This window comes from Sorex araneus, chromosome 9 (genome assembly GCF_027595985.1).
Source record: "Sorex araneus isolate mSorAra2 chromosome 9, mSorAra2.pri, whole genome shotgun sequence".
Lineage (NCBI taxonomy): Eukaryota > Metazoa > Chordata > Mammalia > Eulipotyphla > Soricidae > Sorex > Sorex araneus.
Window position 1 is genome coordinate 41547663 of NC_073310.1, and position 12903 is coordinate 41560565.

The 12903-nt window shown below is 37.7% G+C and overlaps 1 protein-coding gene across 17 annotated transcripts in view; it reads left to right on the plus strand.

The window, feature by feature from the left end:
* CDC42BPA (CDC42 binding protein kinase alpha) overlaps nt 1-12903 on the plus strand; it is a 334917-nt gene that overhangs the window by 93948 nt on the left and 228066 nt on the right. For all 17 annotated transcript variants that reach the window (XM_055146939.1, XM_055146925.1, XM_055146926.1 and 14 more), the window contains exon 4: nt 1421-1516. In XM_055146939.1, the coding sequence (XP_055002914.1) occupies nt 1421-1516 (96 nt within the window). The remainder of the gene's footprint in view (nt 1-1420; nt 1517-12903) is intronic.

Consider the following 12903-nt stretch of genomic DNA (forward strand, 5'->3'; position numbering starts at 1 on the left):
TTTATTTAAAAAACTTTAAAGCTATATTATAGAGTTGTTATCATCATATTAAGTAATTATACATTTCTAAGATTGTTCAGATTATGTTCTTAGAATTATAATATCTGTAATATCTGTAATGTGATATATAATAGTCTGAAAACAAAAGTTTTTGCAGATTAATAAATAAAGTACAACTCACTAGAGAAAGTGTGCAAAGATAGTAAACAATTTAAAAAAGATAGTTCAGACTCTGATAAACACTAAATCTCTTTCACTAACCAGCAATTAGTAGTCTATTAACCAAAAGCACAATGAGTTATTGTTTCACACAACACAGATAGTCAACTCTTTAAAGCCTAACAGTGCCAAATCTAGTTGAGAATGTAGTAAAATAGGAGGTTTCACACACTGGGAAGAGGGTAGTAATTGGTACAGCGCTTAGGTAAGAAAATTGGTTCTCTGATAAAATTAAGATGCATATACCTGACATTTTTACTTCTAAATGTATACTTTAGAGAAATTTTAACTTCATTGTAATAATGGAATTTGAAACAGCCTATGATTTCATGATTAAGGGAGTTGCCTAAGTAAATTTTGGTGTATTGACATGGTGGAATACCATAACCATTAAGATGAAAACAGTCATTATTGGATAAAAGTAATTTATTTGCAGAAGGACCAGTAGAAAGTCATTTTTTAAAAAATCTTTAATTTTTTTCAAATTTAATTTTAAATTATATTTAAGTTTTTGGGCTGGAGCGATAGTACAGTGGTTGGGCGTTTGCCTTTCACGCAGCAGACCCGTGTTCGATTCCTCCGCCCCTCTCAGAGAGCCTGGCAAGATACCAAGAGTATGGAGCCCACATGGCAGAGCCTGGCAAGCTACCCGTGTGTATTGGATATGCCAAAAACAGTAACAATAAGTCTTAATGAGAGACATTACTGGTGCCCTCGAACAAATCGATGAGCAACGGGATGACAGGATTTAAGTTTTTTTATTGAGTCACCATAGGAAAAGTCATTCTTAAAAGTTTAAAATATAAAGTAACTAATGACTTTGGACACATACATTTTTAACCAAAGTATATGACATGAATAATGTACACCCGCTTCAGATAGTGATAACATCTAGAGAAGAGGGAAGAATGGGATAATACTAAAGACTACAGTTATGTCCTCTTTCCTTAAAAATAAAGGACCAGAAGAACCAAAAATGAAGAACCAGAAATTGGTAGCAATTTACCAATTAAATTGTTAATTGTTTGGATGGTCAATTGAAATACAGTTGTAAAATGGTGCTTTGAAACTTCTTGAAAAGTCATATTATTTGTATTCCTTTTCCATAACAAAGTGTAAATAACATATTAAGTATTGTATAATTTATTGTCTGGTTTTATGTGTTTACTTTCTTAAACAAAACTCTGCTTTTCCTTTTCAGACAGCATGTTTTCGTGAAGAAAGGGATGTTTTAGTGAATGGAGACAATAAATGGATTACAACATTGCACTATGCTTTCCAGGATGACAATAATTTAGTAAGAATCATTTCTAAGTATTTTTGTATCCTTTTAAATTATTTTGTAGGCAGGATATAGCATTATTTTCTTGTTATATTTTTGTAACTGAAGATTTTATATATAGTAACCACTGAATTTCACAGAATATATTTATAATTTATATTTATAATTATATTTATGTGACTTAGCTCCTCTATAATTTATACCTTTTCATTGGTATTATTAAAAATACTTTTTAAATTGTAAGTCAAAACTAGGTTGAAACATTTATATCATTTAGAAAGTACAGAGGATATATCTTTTTTGGGGGGGGGGTTTGGGTCACACCCAGCAGTGCTCAGGACATGCTTAGGGGACCAGGTGGGAATATTGGGGATTGAACCTGGGTCAGCAACGTGCTAGGCAACTGCCCTATCCATTGTACTCATGCTGAACCCCAGAGGATTTTTCTTATGATTTTCATAATATATTTATTTGTAGTAATATTTAGAATTTTACAAAGTTTCAAACTGGCTTTCAGTAGAGTAACATTAAAGTCTGCTTCATCTAACTGCCAGCTGAAAACGGAAGAGTGAATGGGAAAGCAAGATGAAAACTCTTAAGGGCTCTTTATTTTCTAATTTTGTTTTTATTTTGAAGTTACATTTCAGTTTTGAATTCTTGTTATGTGCCAGCACTGCATACTGGTATATATAAATTAAAGGCATTTAAAAATAGTTTGATAAATGTTTACTGAACAAGTGCTGTGTTCTAGGTACTACTCTTTTGATTCTGACTGAATGATAAATAAGGCAGACATAGGTTCTCATTTCTTACTGTTGTAATATTTTCGTGTGGGGAGCCAGAACATAAATCTGAAGTCAAGTAAATAAATGTCTCAGATTATTTCAGGTGAAGAAAGTAAAGCATTTATTTAAAGATATGAAATCATTGAGTACTCTTCTAAGAGAAATGTAAAGTCTTCTTAGATAAAAGTAATTTGGGAGATGGGCATTTTGAGCAAAAGTTTAGATATTTGTAGTAGTTTGTTATGATGTCTTGGTAGAGGATATATAAGAGACCAGAATAAGAGTGGAGAAGTGAGAGCATCACATCAGATGGTACTTAATATTTTTATTTAGTCTTTGGGAATTAACAAACTTATTCATAATTGGGTTTCAGACATGCTCTGTTTCAACACCAATTCCTTCATCCGTGTTGCTTCCCTCCATAGAGGACCACTTCCTATTTCTTCATATGTCTTCTTATTTATTTTATTTTTTCCTATTTCCATAGAAGAAAGTTTGTGAAAGTTGTTGTGTCTCGCCATGGGTACATTAAATCCTTGTCTGAGCTTTTACTAAACTGTTGTTGCAAGTTAAATGTTATTGTTTTGTTAGTCAAGATTTATGGGTTTCTATATTAGATCCCATCCAATCTGGTGTGCTACTACTGGTATGTCAGTGTTATAGAGTTTGGAGATGTCACGTGGCTGCATCTGCAGCCACATGCTCCAGAAAATCCAGAATTTTTCATTTGGAAGTATGTGGAGTATAGTCCTGAAATAAAAGATTCTGCCAAAGATATGGCAGCAGCTTTGGGGTGTGGGAAGAGCTGGTGGGGCTTTAGTAGAACAGAAGCTAGCTTGCCTTGCTCCCTAGAGATTGCCCAGGAGGTCTCAACTAGGATACTGTGTTAGAGAAATTTTAGCATCTAGTTGGTCAAGATTTATTTATGAGTCTGGAATAAGACCTGGTAGATGAGCTTACATGACAGTGAAGGTGGCTCATGGGTATGGCTGCTGGGGCTACTGGAAATATGGTGGGCTACCTCTGCATTTCTCTCCACAAATGTGCTCCCCTGATGGAAATGCTTCTTTCACCCACCAATCTGCCTCAGTAAGAGGAGCATTTTCAATTTTTAAAAAAATGTTTAGGTTTTGGGCCATACCCAGCAATGCTCAGGGGTTACTCCTGGCTCTGTACTCAGGAATTACTCTTGACAGTGCTTGGGGGAACACATGGGATGCCGGGGGTAGAACCTGGGTCAGCCACATGTAAGACAAATATCCTACCCATTGTACTATTGCTCAGGCCCCAGAACATGTTTTTTAAATAGCTTTTTGATACTCAGATTTATAGTACTGGTTCTGATAGTATTTCATGCATAACACTTTACACCATTGTTTTGGTATTCCCTTCCCTATCTTATTCCTACCAACCCCCAGTTGCAAACTTTGTAATGAAGATCAGTTCTCATGTTCTTTCTTTCAATTACCATTGGACAGTTTTTATTCACTGTTGTTTCTTTATATGAGAAAGATCATTCTATGTTGTTCTCTCTCCCTCCAACTAACTTCAGTCAGCATAATACTCTGTCCAAGTAGCAACAAATTGCATGATTTTATCCTTTTTTAAATAACTAAGTAATAATCCGTTATATATATGTTCCATATTTTCCTTATCTAGTCATCTATTCTCGGACATTTGGGTTGTTTCTAGAGTTTGGCTATTATGGAGAATGCTACGAGGAACATAGGAGTGCAAAGGCCTTTTCTCCATTGTGTTTTTGAATCTTGGGGCATATTCCAAGAAGTGAAATTAATGGATCAATTCCTAGTTTGGGTTTTGGGACCACACCTGGTGATGCTCAGGGGTTACTCCTTGCTCTGCATTCAAAAATTACTACTTCTGATGGGGCTTGGGGGACCATATAGAATGCTGGTTATCAAACCCGGGTCAGCTGTGTTTAAGTGCCCTACTTGCTGTACTATGGCTTGGGTTCTAAATTTCTAGATTTTGAGTAATGTTCATACTGTTTTGAGAAAGTCTGGACAAGTTGACATTCCCACCAACTGTGAATGTTTTCCTCTTTTCCTTTATCCATGCCAACACTGATTATTCTTGTTCTTTTTGATCGGTGCCAGTCTCTCTGATATAATGAGATCTCATTGTTATTTCGATTTGCATTTGCAATTTTTTCGATTTCTGGATGATTAGTGATGTAGAGCATTTTTTCATCTGTCTTCTTGCCATTTGTATTTATTATTTCAGGAAGTTTCTGTTCATCTCTTCTCCCCGTTTTTTGATGGGGTTGGATTTTTAATTTGTATAGATCTACTAATGCTTTGTATATCTTGGATATTAAGATTTTTTCAGATGAGTAACAGGAAAATAATTTCTCCCAGTCTTTGGTGTGTTTTGTATTTTGGTCACTGCTTCCTTTGAGGTCTGGAAGCCTCTTAATTTAATGTCTCATTAGTATATCTTTGTTTCTGTTTGGTAAATGACATTGCCTCCTTAAAAATGCCTCTTATTTCAATATTGTGAAGAGTTCTGACTCTGCTTTTTTAAGTGTAACATGGATTCATATCTAATATTGAGGTCTTTTCTTTAGTCCAGTTTGATTTGACTTTTGTGAATGGTGTTAGAAAGGGTTTGCATTCTTTTTTTTCTTTGGGGAGGGGTAGCACTTGGTGGTGCTCTGGGCTTCTGGTTATGTGTTCAGGTATCACTCCTGGAAGTCTTGGTGAACATATGGGGTGCCAGGGATTGAACCCGAGTTGGCTGCATGAAAGGCAAACGTATTACCAATTGTACTATTGCTCCAGCCCCATGAATTAATTTTTTTTCTTTTTTGCATTTGCCCAACTAGTTTTCCCAGCACCATTTGTTGAAGATGCTTCCCTTGCTTCACTTCAGACTTTTTGCTCCTTTGTCAAAGATTGACTATAAACCTGGGGATCTGTCTCTGTATTTTCAATTCTATTCCATTGATCTGGGGTTCTGTCTTATTTCAGTACCATATTGTTTTAGTTACTACTGCTTTGTAGTTCAGTTTGAAATTGGGAAAAGTGATACCTCCATCTTCTTTTTCCTGAGGATTGCTTTGGCTATTAGGGATGGGGGGCGTTTATTGTTCTATATTAATTTCAGGAGTATTTGATCTATTTCTTTTAAAAATGATATCTTTATAGGAACTGCATTGTATCTGTATTATGTTTTGGGGAGTATTGCCATTTTGACTATGTTAATCCACCAAATTCATGAGCAAGGGATATATTTTTACTTCCTTGTGCCCTCTTTTTATATCTTTTGTGTTTTCTAGGGTTTTTATTTATTTATTTATTTTTCTATAGCTCTTTAACTTCTTTAGTTAAGAGAATTTTTTAAGTACTTGATTTTCTGGTGCATGATTGTGAAAGGGATTTTAAAAAATCATCTCTATTATTTCATTTTATGCATATAGGAAAGCCTTGGACTTCTGTATGTTAATTTTTAGCCCTCAAATTTACAAATCTGTTTTTTTTCTAGAAGCTTTTTTGATAGAGTCTAGGATTTTCTGAATACAGTATTATGTCATCAGCAAATAGTGAGATCTTAACTTCTTTCTTTCCTACCTGGATGCCCTTAGTATCTTTTCTTACCTAATTTCTGTGGCAAGTAATTTTAATTTCTATTGCAAGTAATTTCTATGGCAAGTAATAGAAATTACTTCTATTGGGGCTGGAGTGATAGCACAGAGGGCAGGGCGTTTGCCTTGCATGCGGCCGACCCGGGTTTGATTCCCAGCATCCCATATGGTCCCCTGAGCACGGCCAGGGGTAATTCCTGAGTGCAGAGCCAGGAATGACCCCTGAGCATTGCTGGATGGGACCCAAAAAGCAAAAAAAAAAAAAAGAAAGAAAGAAAGAAATTACTTCTATTTAATAGAAGTGGTGAAAGTAGGCAAACTTGTCTTGTGCCTGATCCTAGGGGCAAAGCTTTTCATTTGTATATATTGAGTATTTTGTTTGCTGTGGCTTTAACTATGTTGAGGAATGTTCCGGCAGTTCCCAACTTATTGAGAGGTTTCTTTTTTTTCAATCAGGAATGGGTTGTTGGATCTTGTCAAATGCTTGCTCTACACCTATTATTCTGATTGTATGATTTTATTTTTTCTTTTGTTTATATGGTTTATTACATTGATTGATTTGCATATGTTAAAACATTCTTGCATCCTAGGGATGAATCCTATTTGGCTATGGCGTATGATATTTTTATAAATCGTTGGATCTGATTTTCTAGTATATTGTCATAGATCTTTGCATCTATGTTCATCAGGGATATCAGTCTGTAGTTTTTCTTTTTTTTTTTTTGTGCTGTCCTCTGTCAGTATTTGGTATCAGGATGATATTTTGCTGTTAGAACTGTTTAAGAGTGTTTATATTCTTTGATTTCCTGGAAGAGCTAGAAGAGATTGGTAGTGTGTCCTCTTTTAGATTTGGAGGAACTCACTAGTGAACCCATCTGGGAATGGGCTTTTATTTTTGATGAGACTTTCGATTATAATTTTGATTTCCTCAATAGTAATAGGTTTGTTCAGGTGTCCTGTGTTGTCTTGGTTCTACCTTGGTAGGTTACAGGAATTCAAGAAATTATCCATTTCTTGTAGATTCTCTCATTTTATGTCTTAAAGATTTTTAATGTAACCCCTGATGATCTTTTGAGTTTCTCTGGTATCTGTTCTGATATTTTCCTTTCATTTCTAATTCAGTGTACTTTGTCTTTGTGAGTTTGCTAGTGGTTTATAGATATTTATTATTATTATTATTATTATTATTATAAGAACTAGTTTCGAAGGTTTTGTTAATCCTTTGGCGTGCTTTTTTATTGTTTTTTGGTAGCTCAGTTGATTAATTTCTGCTCTAAGTTTCATTATTTTCTTTCTCCTGACTGCTTGGTCCTTTTATGGTATCTTAAGCCATGCAGTTAGGTTATTTATGTGGGCCCTTTCTTCCTTTATAATGTTTGCTTGCATTGCTAGGAATGTTCCTCTTTTTTTTTTTTTTTTTTTTTTGCTTTTTGGGTCACACCCAGTGATGCTCAGGGGTTACTCCTGGCTCATGCTCTCAGGAATTAACTCCTGGCGGTGCTTGGGGGACCATATTGGGAATTGAACCCAGGTTGGCCGTGTGCAAGGCAAACGCCCTACCCGCTGTGCTATCGTTCCAGCCGCCAGGAACTTTCCTCTTAACCATGCCTTTGCCATGTCCTATATATTCTGGTTGATCATATATTTATCCTTGTTTGTTTCTAAGAATCTTTTGATTTCCTCTCTAATTTCCTGTGTTCCCAGTAGTTGTTCATTAGTGATTTGTGTAATTTCTATTTTTTTTTTTTGGGGGGGGGATGTAGTGCGTTGTATATGTTTGCTAAGCCCATGATTTCCAATTTGTCCTTCAAAGCCCGTGTTTCCTTCTTTAGTTTTACTTTAGTTTATCAATTCAGAGGAGATTGAAAAAAAGTATTGAAATCTCACACTACTTTTGTATTACTGTCAATATCTTCCTTCAGGTCTATTAATTGTTTTAAGTATTTTGATGGTCCATCACTAGGTGCATAAATGGTTAGGAGTGTGAGTTCTTCCCAGTGTTCATATTCTTTTTTTTTTTTTTAAATTTAAATTTTATTGAATCACCATGTGGAGGGTTACATAGTTCTCAGGATTATGTCAGTTATACAGTACTCAAACACCCTTCCCTTCACCCGTGCCCATATTTCATCACCAACCACCCCATTATACCTCCCGCCCCCTCCCGCCCCCCCAGTCCCCGCCCTTGTAAGTGATAAGTTTCACTTCGTTTACGCTTTATCTTGGTTACAGTCCATGTTTCAACACATAACTCACTGTTGTTGCTAGGGTTTCCCCCCAAAAAAGAAAAGACAGTCCCACTGTCAAGGAAGCATTTAATGGCTCTCCATTGCTGAGAATGTAGAGATATTAAGTCCCGCTGTTTGTTACATGACTTTTCTATTTTTTCCCCCCTTGTCCCGCGCCACCGAGATCACGCCTGTTTAGTAATCACCACGCTGCCTGACAAAGGGAAAACAAACCAAAAAAGATGGTTATTTCTCGTCATCAGCCGGCGTGGGGCTCTGGCTTAGTTGATAGTCTGGTAGAATGTCTGCAAGCAGTTTCTGGAACCAAAAGTAATACGCTGGTATCGGCCCCGGCTCAAGATTCCACCAGCGTCCCGCTGTTCCAAGTACATAATAATTTATTCCCTTGTATCCCATTCCCACGCCACCAGGTCCGTGTCAGCTTAATGGACATCATACTATGGTTAACGCCATGCCGCGTTTCTTCCCGAGAAAGAAGGATATTTCTTCTCAGCCGGCGTGGGGATATGGCTTAGTTCAGTCTATAGAGATGGCTACCACTTTGGTAGCCTTCAATATTTCAGCAAAATACTTACTATTCTTGTTAGGATTTCCCACCAAAGTCCGACCCGTTAAAAGGGAACCATTTCATATTGGTGATGATTAAATGACAATAGGTTGTGCGGCCATGGCAGCGGCCTCGCGGCTTTGAATTTCTGTATAAAGTCCAGGGACAGTACAGCCAGAAATTACATGTCGCTACAAACTTTAACCCTATTATGGTCCCCCCAAAGTCCAACCCATTACAAAGGAATCATTTCATATTGCTGATGATTAGATGACATTAGGCTGCCGCGGCCGCGCGGTTTTGGGTTTCTATATAAAGTCCAGGGAAAATTCTGCCTAAAATTCTATCGCTACAATCTTTTACCCTTCAACAAAAAACTTAGTACTATTGTTTGGAGTTTCCCCCCACGGTAAGCCCTGCCAAAAAGGAACATTTACACGTTGCTGACAATCAAGAGATACTAGGTATCGCAGCCGCGCGGTTTTGGATTTCTATATGAAGTCCAGGGAAAATTCTTTTGGTAATTGCATCACTCGCTGGCAGCGCCTGGGCCAGAAGCTCCGAGCACACAGTTTGGAGGCATTTTGGGGGCGCCGCTCGTGTCCAAAGTGGTTCAGTTGCCTCCGGGGTCGATCTCGCGCGGGGCCGGAAAGGCGTGTTCATATTCTTTGATCATTAGGAAATGACCATTTCTGTCTCTTATAACTTTTCAACTTGAAAACCTATGTTGTCTAATATGATTATGGACACCCCAGCCTTATTCAGAGGATTGTTTCCTTGAAGTACTGTTTTCTAATCTTTGCTCAGTCTGTGTTTTTCTAATCTTTGCTCAGTCTATGTTTTTCCTGATTTCAGATGTATCTCTTGCAGACAGCAGAAATTTGAGTTCACTTTTCTGTTCTATCATGTCACTCTGTCTCTTGATTAGTATATTTAGGTCATTGACATGGAACAAGATCATTGGCTTGTAGTAGTTTCTTTCATTTTGTAGAAGTGATGTGTGTTTGAGGGTTTGGTTTTTTAAAGAACCTCCTTTATTCTTCCTTTAGAATTGGCTTTGAGTTTATGAAGTTCTTGAACTGTTGCTTATTCATGAAGCTTTGTATCAATCCTTCATTTCTGAAAGATAGTTCTGCTGGAGAGAGTATTATTGGTAATCCTATTATTGAGCTTTTTAACAACATTCCACCATTTTCTTGTGGCTTGTAATGTCTCATTTGATAAGTATGTCATAAATCTCAAGGATGTAATTTTGCACGTAATTTTCTTCTTTGATCTTAATTTCAGTATTCTATTTAAAGAATACAGTTCTTGGCTTTCATCATTCTGATTATGATATACCTAGGAGGATTAAAAAAAATTTTTTTTTTTGGGGTTTCATTTGGCTAGAATCCTTTAAGCTTCTTGAATTTGGATGCTTCACTCCTCAACTTTGGGAATTTCTCAGCTGATTCTACATATCCCTTTTCTTTGGGGATTCCAGTAATTGTTAGGTTGCTTTTCTTGAATTCATCCCATAGCTCTTTGTGTGCTATTCATTTGTTTTTAACTTTTCCCCATTTTGTGCAGTTTTATTTATTTATTTTTTAGGTTTCCTGCATCTTATCTTGGATTTCACTGATCGTATCATTGGCTTCTGTCACCTTGCTTCCCAGGCTTTCCATTTCATTTTTTATCATACTCTTGTTGTTGTTGTTGTTGCTTTTGTTTTATTTCTAGTCCCACCATTGTATATTTATTTTTCTTTTTACTGCTTTTCGGGTGACACTCGGCAATGCTCAGTGGTTACTTCTGGCTCTATACTCAGTAATTATTCCTTATGGTGCTTGGGGATCATATAGGATGTTGGAGATGGAACCTGGGTCTGCTGCCTGCAAGGCTAACGCCTACCCGTTGTACTATCACCCTGGCTGTCCCACCATTGCATTTTTCATTTTTCATTTCATTTTTCATTTTCATTTCACCTACAAGACTCTTCAATTCTGTCACTACTGATTGCAGTTTTCTCATTTTTGTTCTCATTTCTTTTCTCATTCTTTGTTTTTCTTCTTCTTTTTTTTTAATATTTGTACTCTGGCCTTTTGGCTCTTTATTTACCAAAAACTGCTTTTATTCATTTTTTTAATGTAGGAGTATTGCTATTTATTCAGCCGTTGGTTAAGCTGATTGAATTGGGCATGAACTCTATATTACTTTTTTTATTCAGAATGTTAATTTTATGATGATGATTATTATTAATCATCATCATCATCATTATCACTATGAGATACAGTTGCAAAACTTTCCTGTTTGCACTTTAGTCATACAGTGATCGACACCCACCCCTCCACCAATGAACATCTTCCACCATCAAGGTCCCCAGTATCCCCACCACCCTTCCTCCTGCCTCTATGGCCGACAGTCTCTCCCATACTCTCTTGTATTGCTTGTTATGAATATCATAAGATGTGGCATGGCTGTGAGAGCAGCCACGTGCTCCTGAAATTCTAAAATTTGAGATAATTAGGGTCTGGAGAAATTTCTGCAGTGAACTGCTTGATTCAGAGATTCTTTTGTGTGTGTCTGGATCATGGCCTAATGAAGCTTAAATAGCTGCCAGAGGCAGTTTGTGGGTGTGATTCCAGCGTCCCATGGGAATGAGAAGGACCGGCCATCTCCTATCTTTTGAGGCCTGGAGTTTGCCGTCAGTGAACCTGTACCTGCACTTGTCATTGGGTTCTGGAAGTTGGCGTCCGCTGGGGTTTTCAGGGGGCAGGTGGAGGGACAATGCCCCCATCTGAGGTGAGATGGGGGCATCTGACGACAGCCCCCATCTCACCCCCTGTGAGGCTGGCCTGGCTTAAAGTCTGGAGGCATCTCTAAAGCAAGCTGCTCAGTTTGGAGATTCCTTTGTGTGTCTCTGGATCAAGGCCCTTGTTTCCATCTTTTCCAGAGGAATAAACTATTGGCGTATACCCTGCAGGGCGTGCCTGCTCGCTTGAAACGTGCTGCATCACTCCTAACTGCCACTTTTGATATTTCTCAAGATTTATGAGTCTCTGAAATAAGGCCAATAAAAGAGCTTGTATAGCTGAGCTGGAGGTGGTTTGTGGGTGTGGCTCCCACATACCTAATTTTTGGCTTTTTAATTTCTTGGGAAACTTGGCCCCAAGTTGTTGGGGTCTGGTCAAAGGCACAGTGGCAATTTTGGGGTATCAGGAAGTCTGAAGGCACCATCAGGCTGCTGATGCACTCGACCTGCAGGTACAGGTTTACTTGCTTGTGGCACCATACCCTCTCCTTTTGGTTTTGGGGCCACACCCTGTACTTACTCCTGGCTCTGCATTCAGGAATAACTCATGGTGCTGCTGGAGGACGATGTGGGATGCTGGGAATTGAACCTGGGTTGTCTGTATGGAAGGCAAGTAGGCAAGTGCACTATTGCTCTTACCCCTAAGGTTTCTGGTTTTTGTTTTTGTTTTTAAATACTTAATTATTTTGCCACGTCTGGCACTTCTCAGGGCTTGCTCCTCACTCGGTAATCAGAGATTACTTCTGATGGGACTTGAGAGCCATATCTGGTACTGGGGGTTGGGAATCAAACCCAGGTGGACTGTATTATCTTATGTGCTTTGTTGACTACATGTGCTTAGTTGGCTACATGTGCTAAACTGCTAGCTTGAGTTCATTAAACATCTTGAGCATATAATCCCTGAGCTCCTTATCCTGATAGATGATATAGTTGCTTAATTCTGGGAGTGTCTTCCAGGATTCCATTTTCTTTCAGTCAGTTTGATAGGAGTTTTTACTGCTTCCTCATTGCTTTTGTTGCTGTCTGGGTGTCTCTCTGGTTTTGCAGTGCTACTAGAAAGCCATCTGGGGATGTAATATGAGGGTTCCATAAGAGAATTAATGTTCTGCATTAAAGAAAGAAGAGTAGGTAAAAGAAGCCATCAGTAGTATTAACTATTGTCACATGACTTAATAAAAGGCAAAACTGAAAATATTGGGCTTAGCCATAATTCTGTGATTCCATCTCAGCAGTGTCCTCCTTCTTAAACTATTTCCTGTTCTTCAGCATTTGATTTATTTTTATAGTCCATGATAACTTTCTTTTTTTTTATTAGTTTATTTTTAATTAGAGAGTCATCGTGAGGGTACAGTTACAGATCCATACATCTTTGTGCTCATGCTTCCCCCATACAAAGTTTGATAACCCATCCCTTCACCAGTGCTCA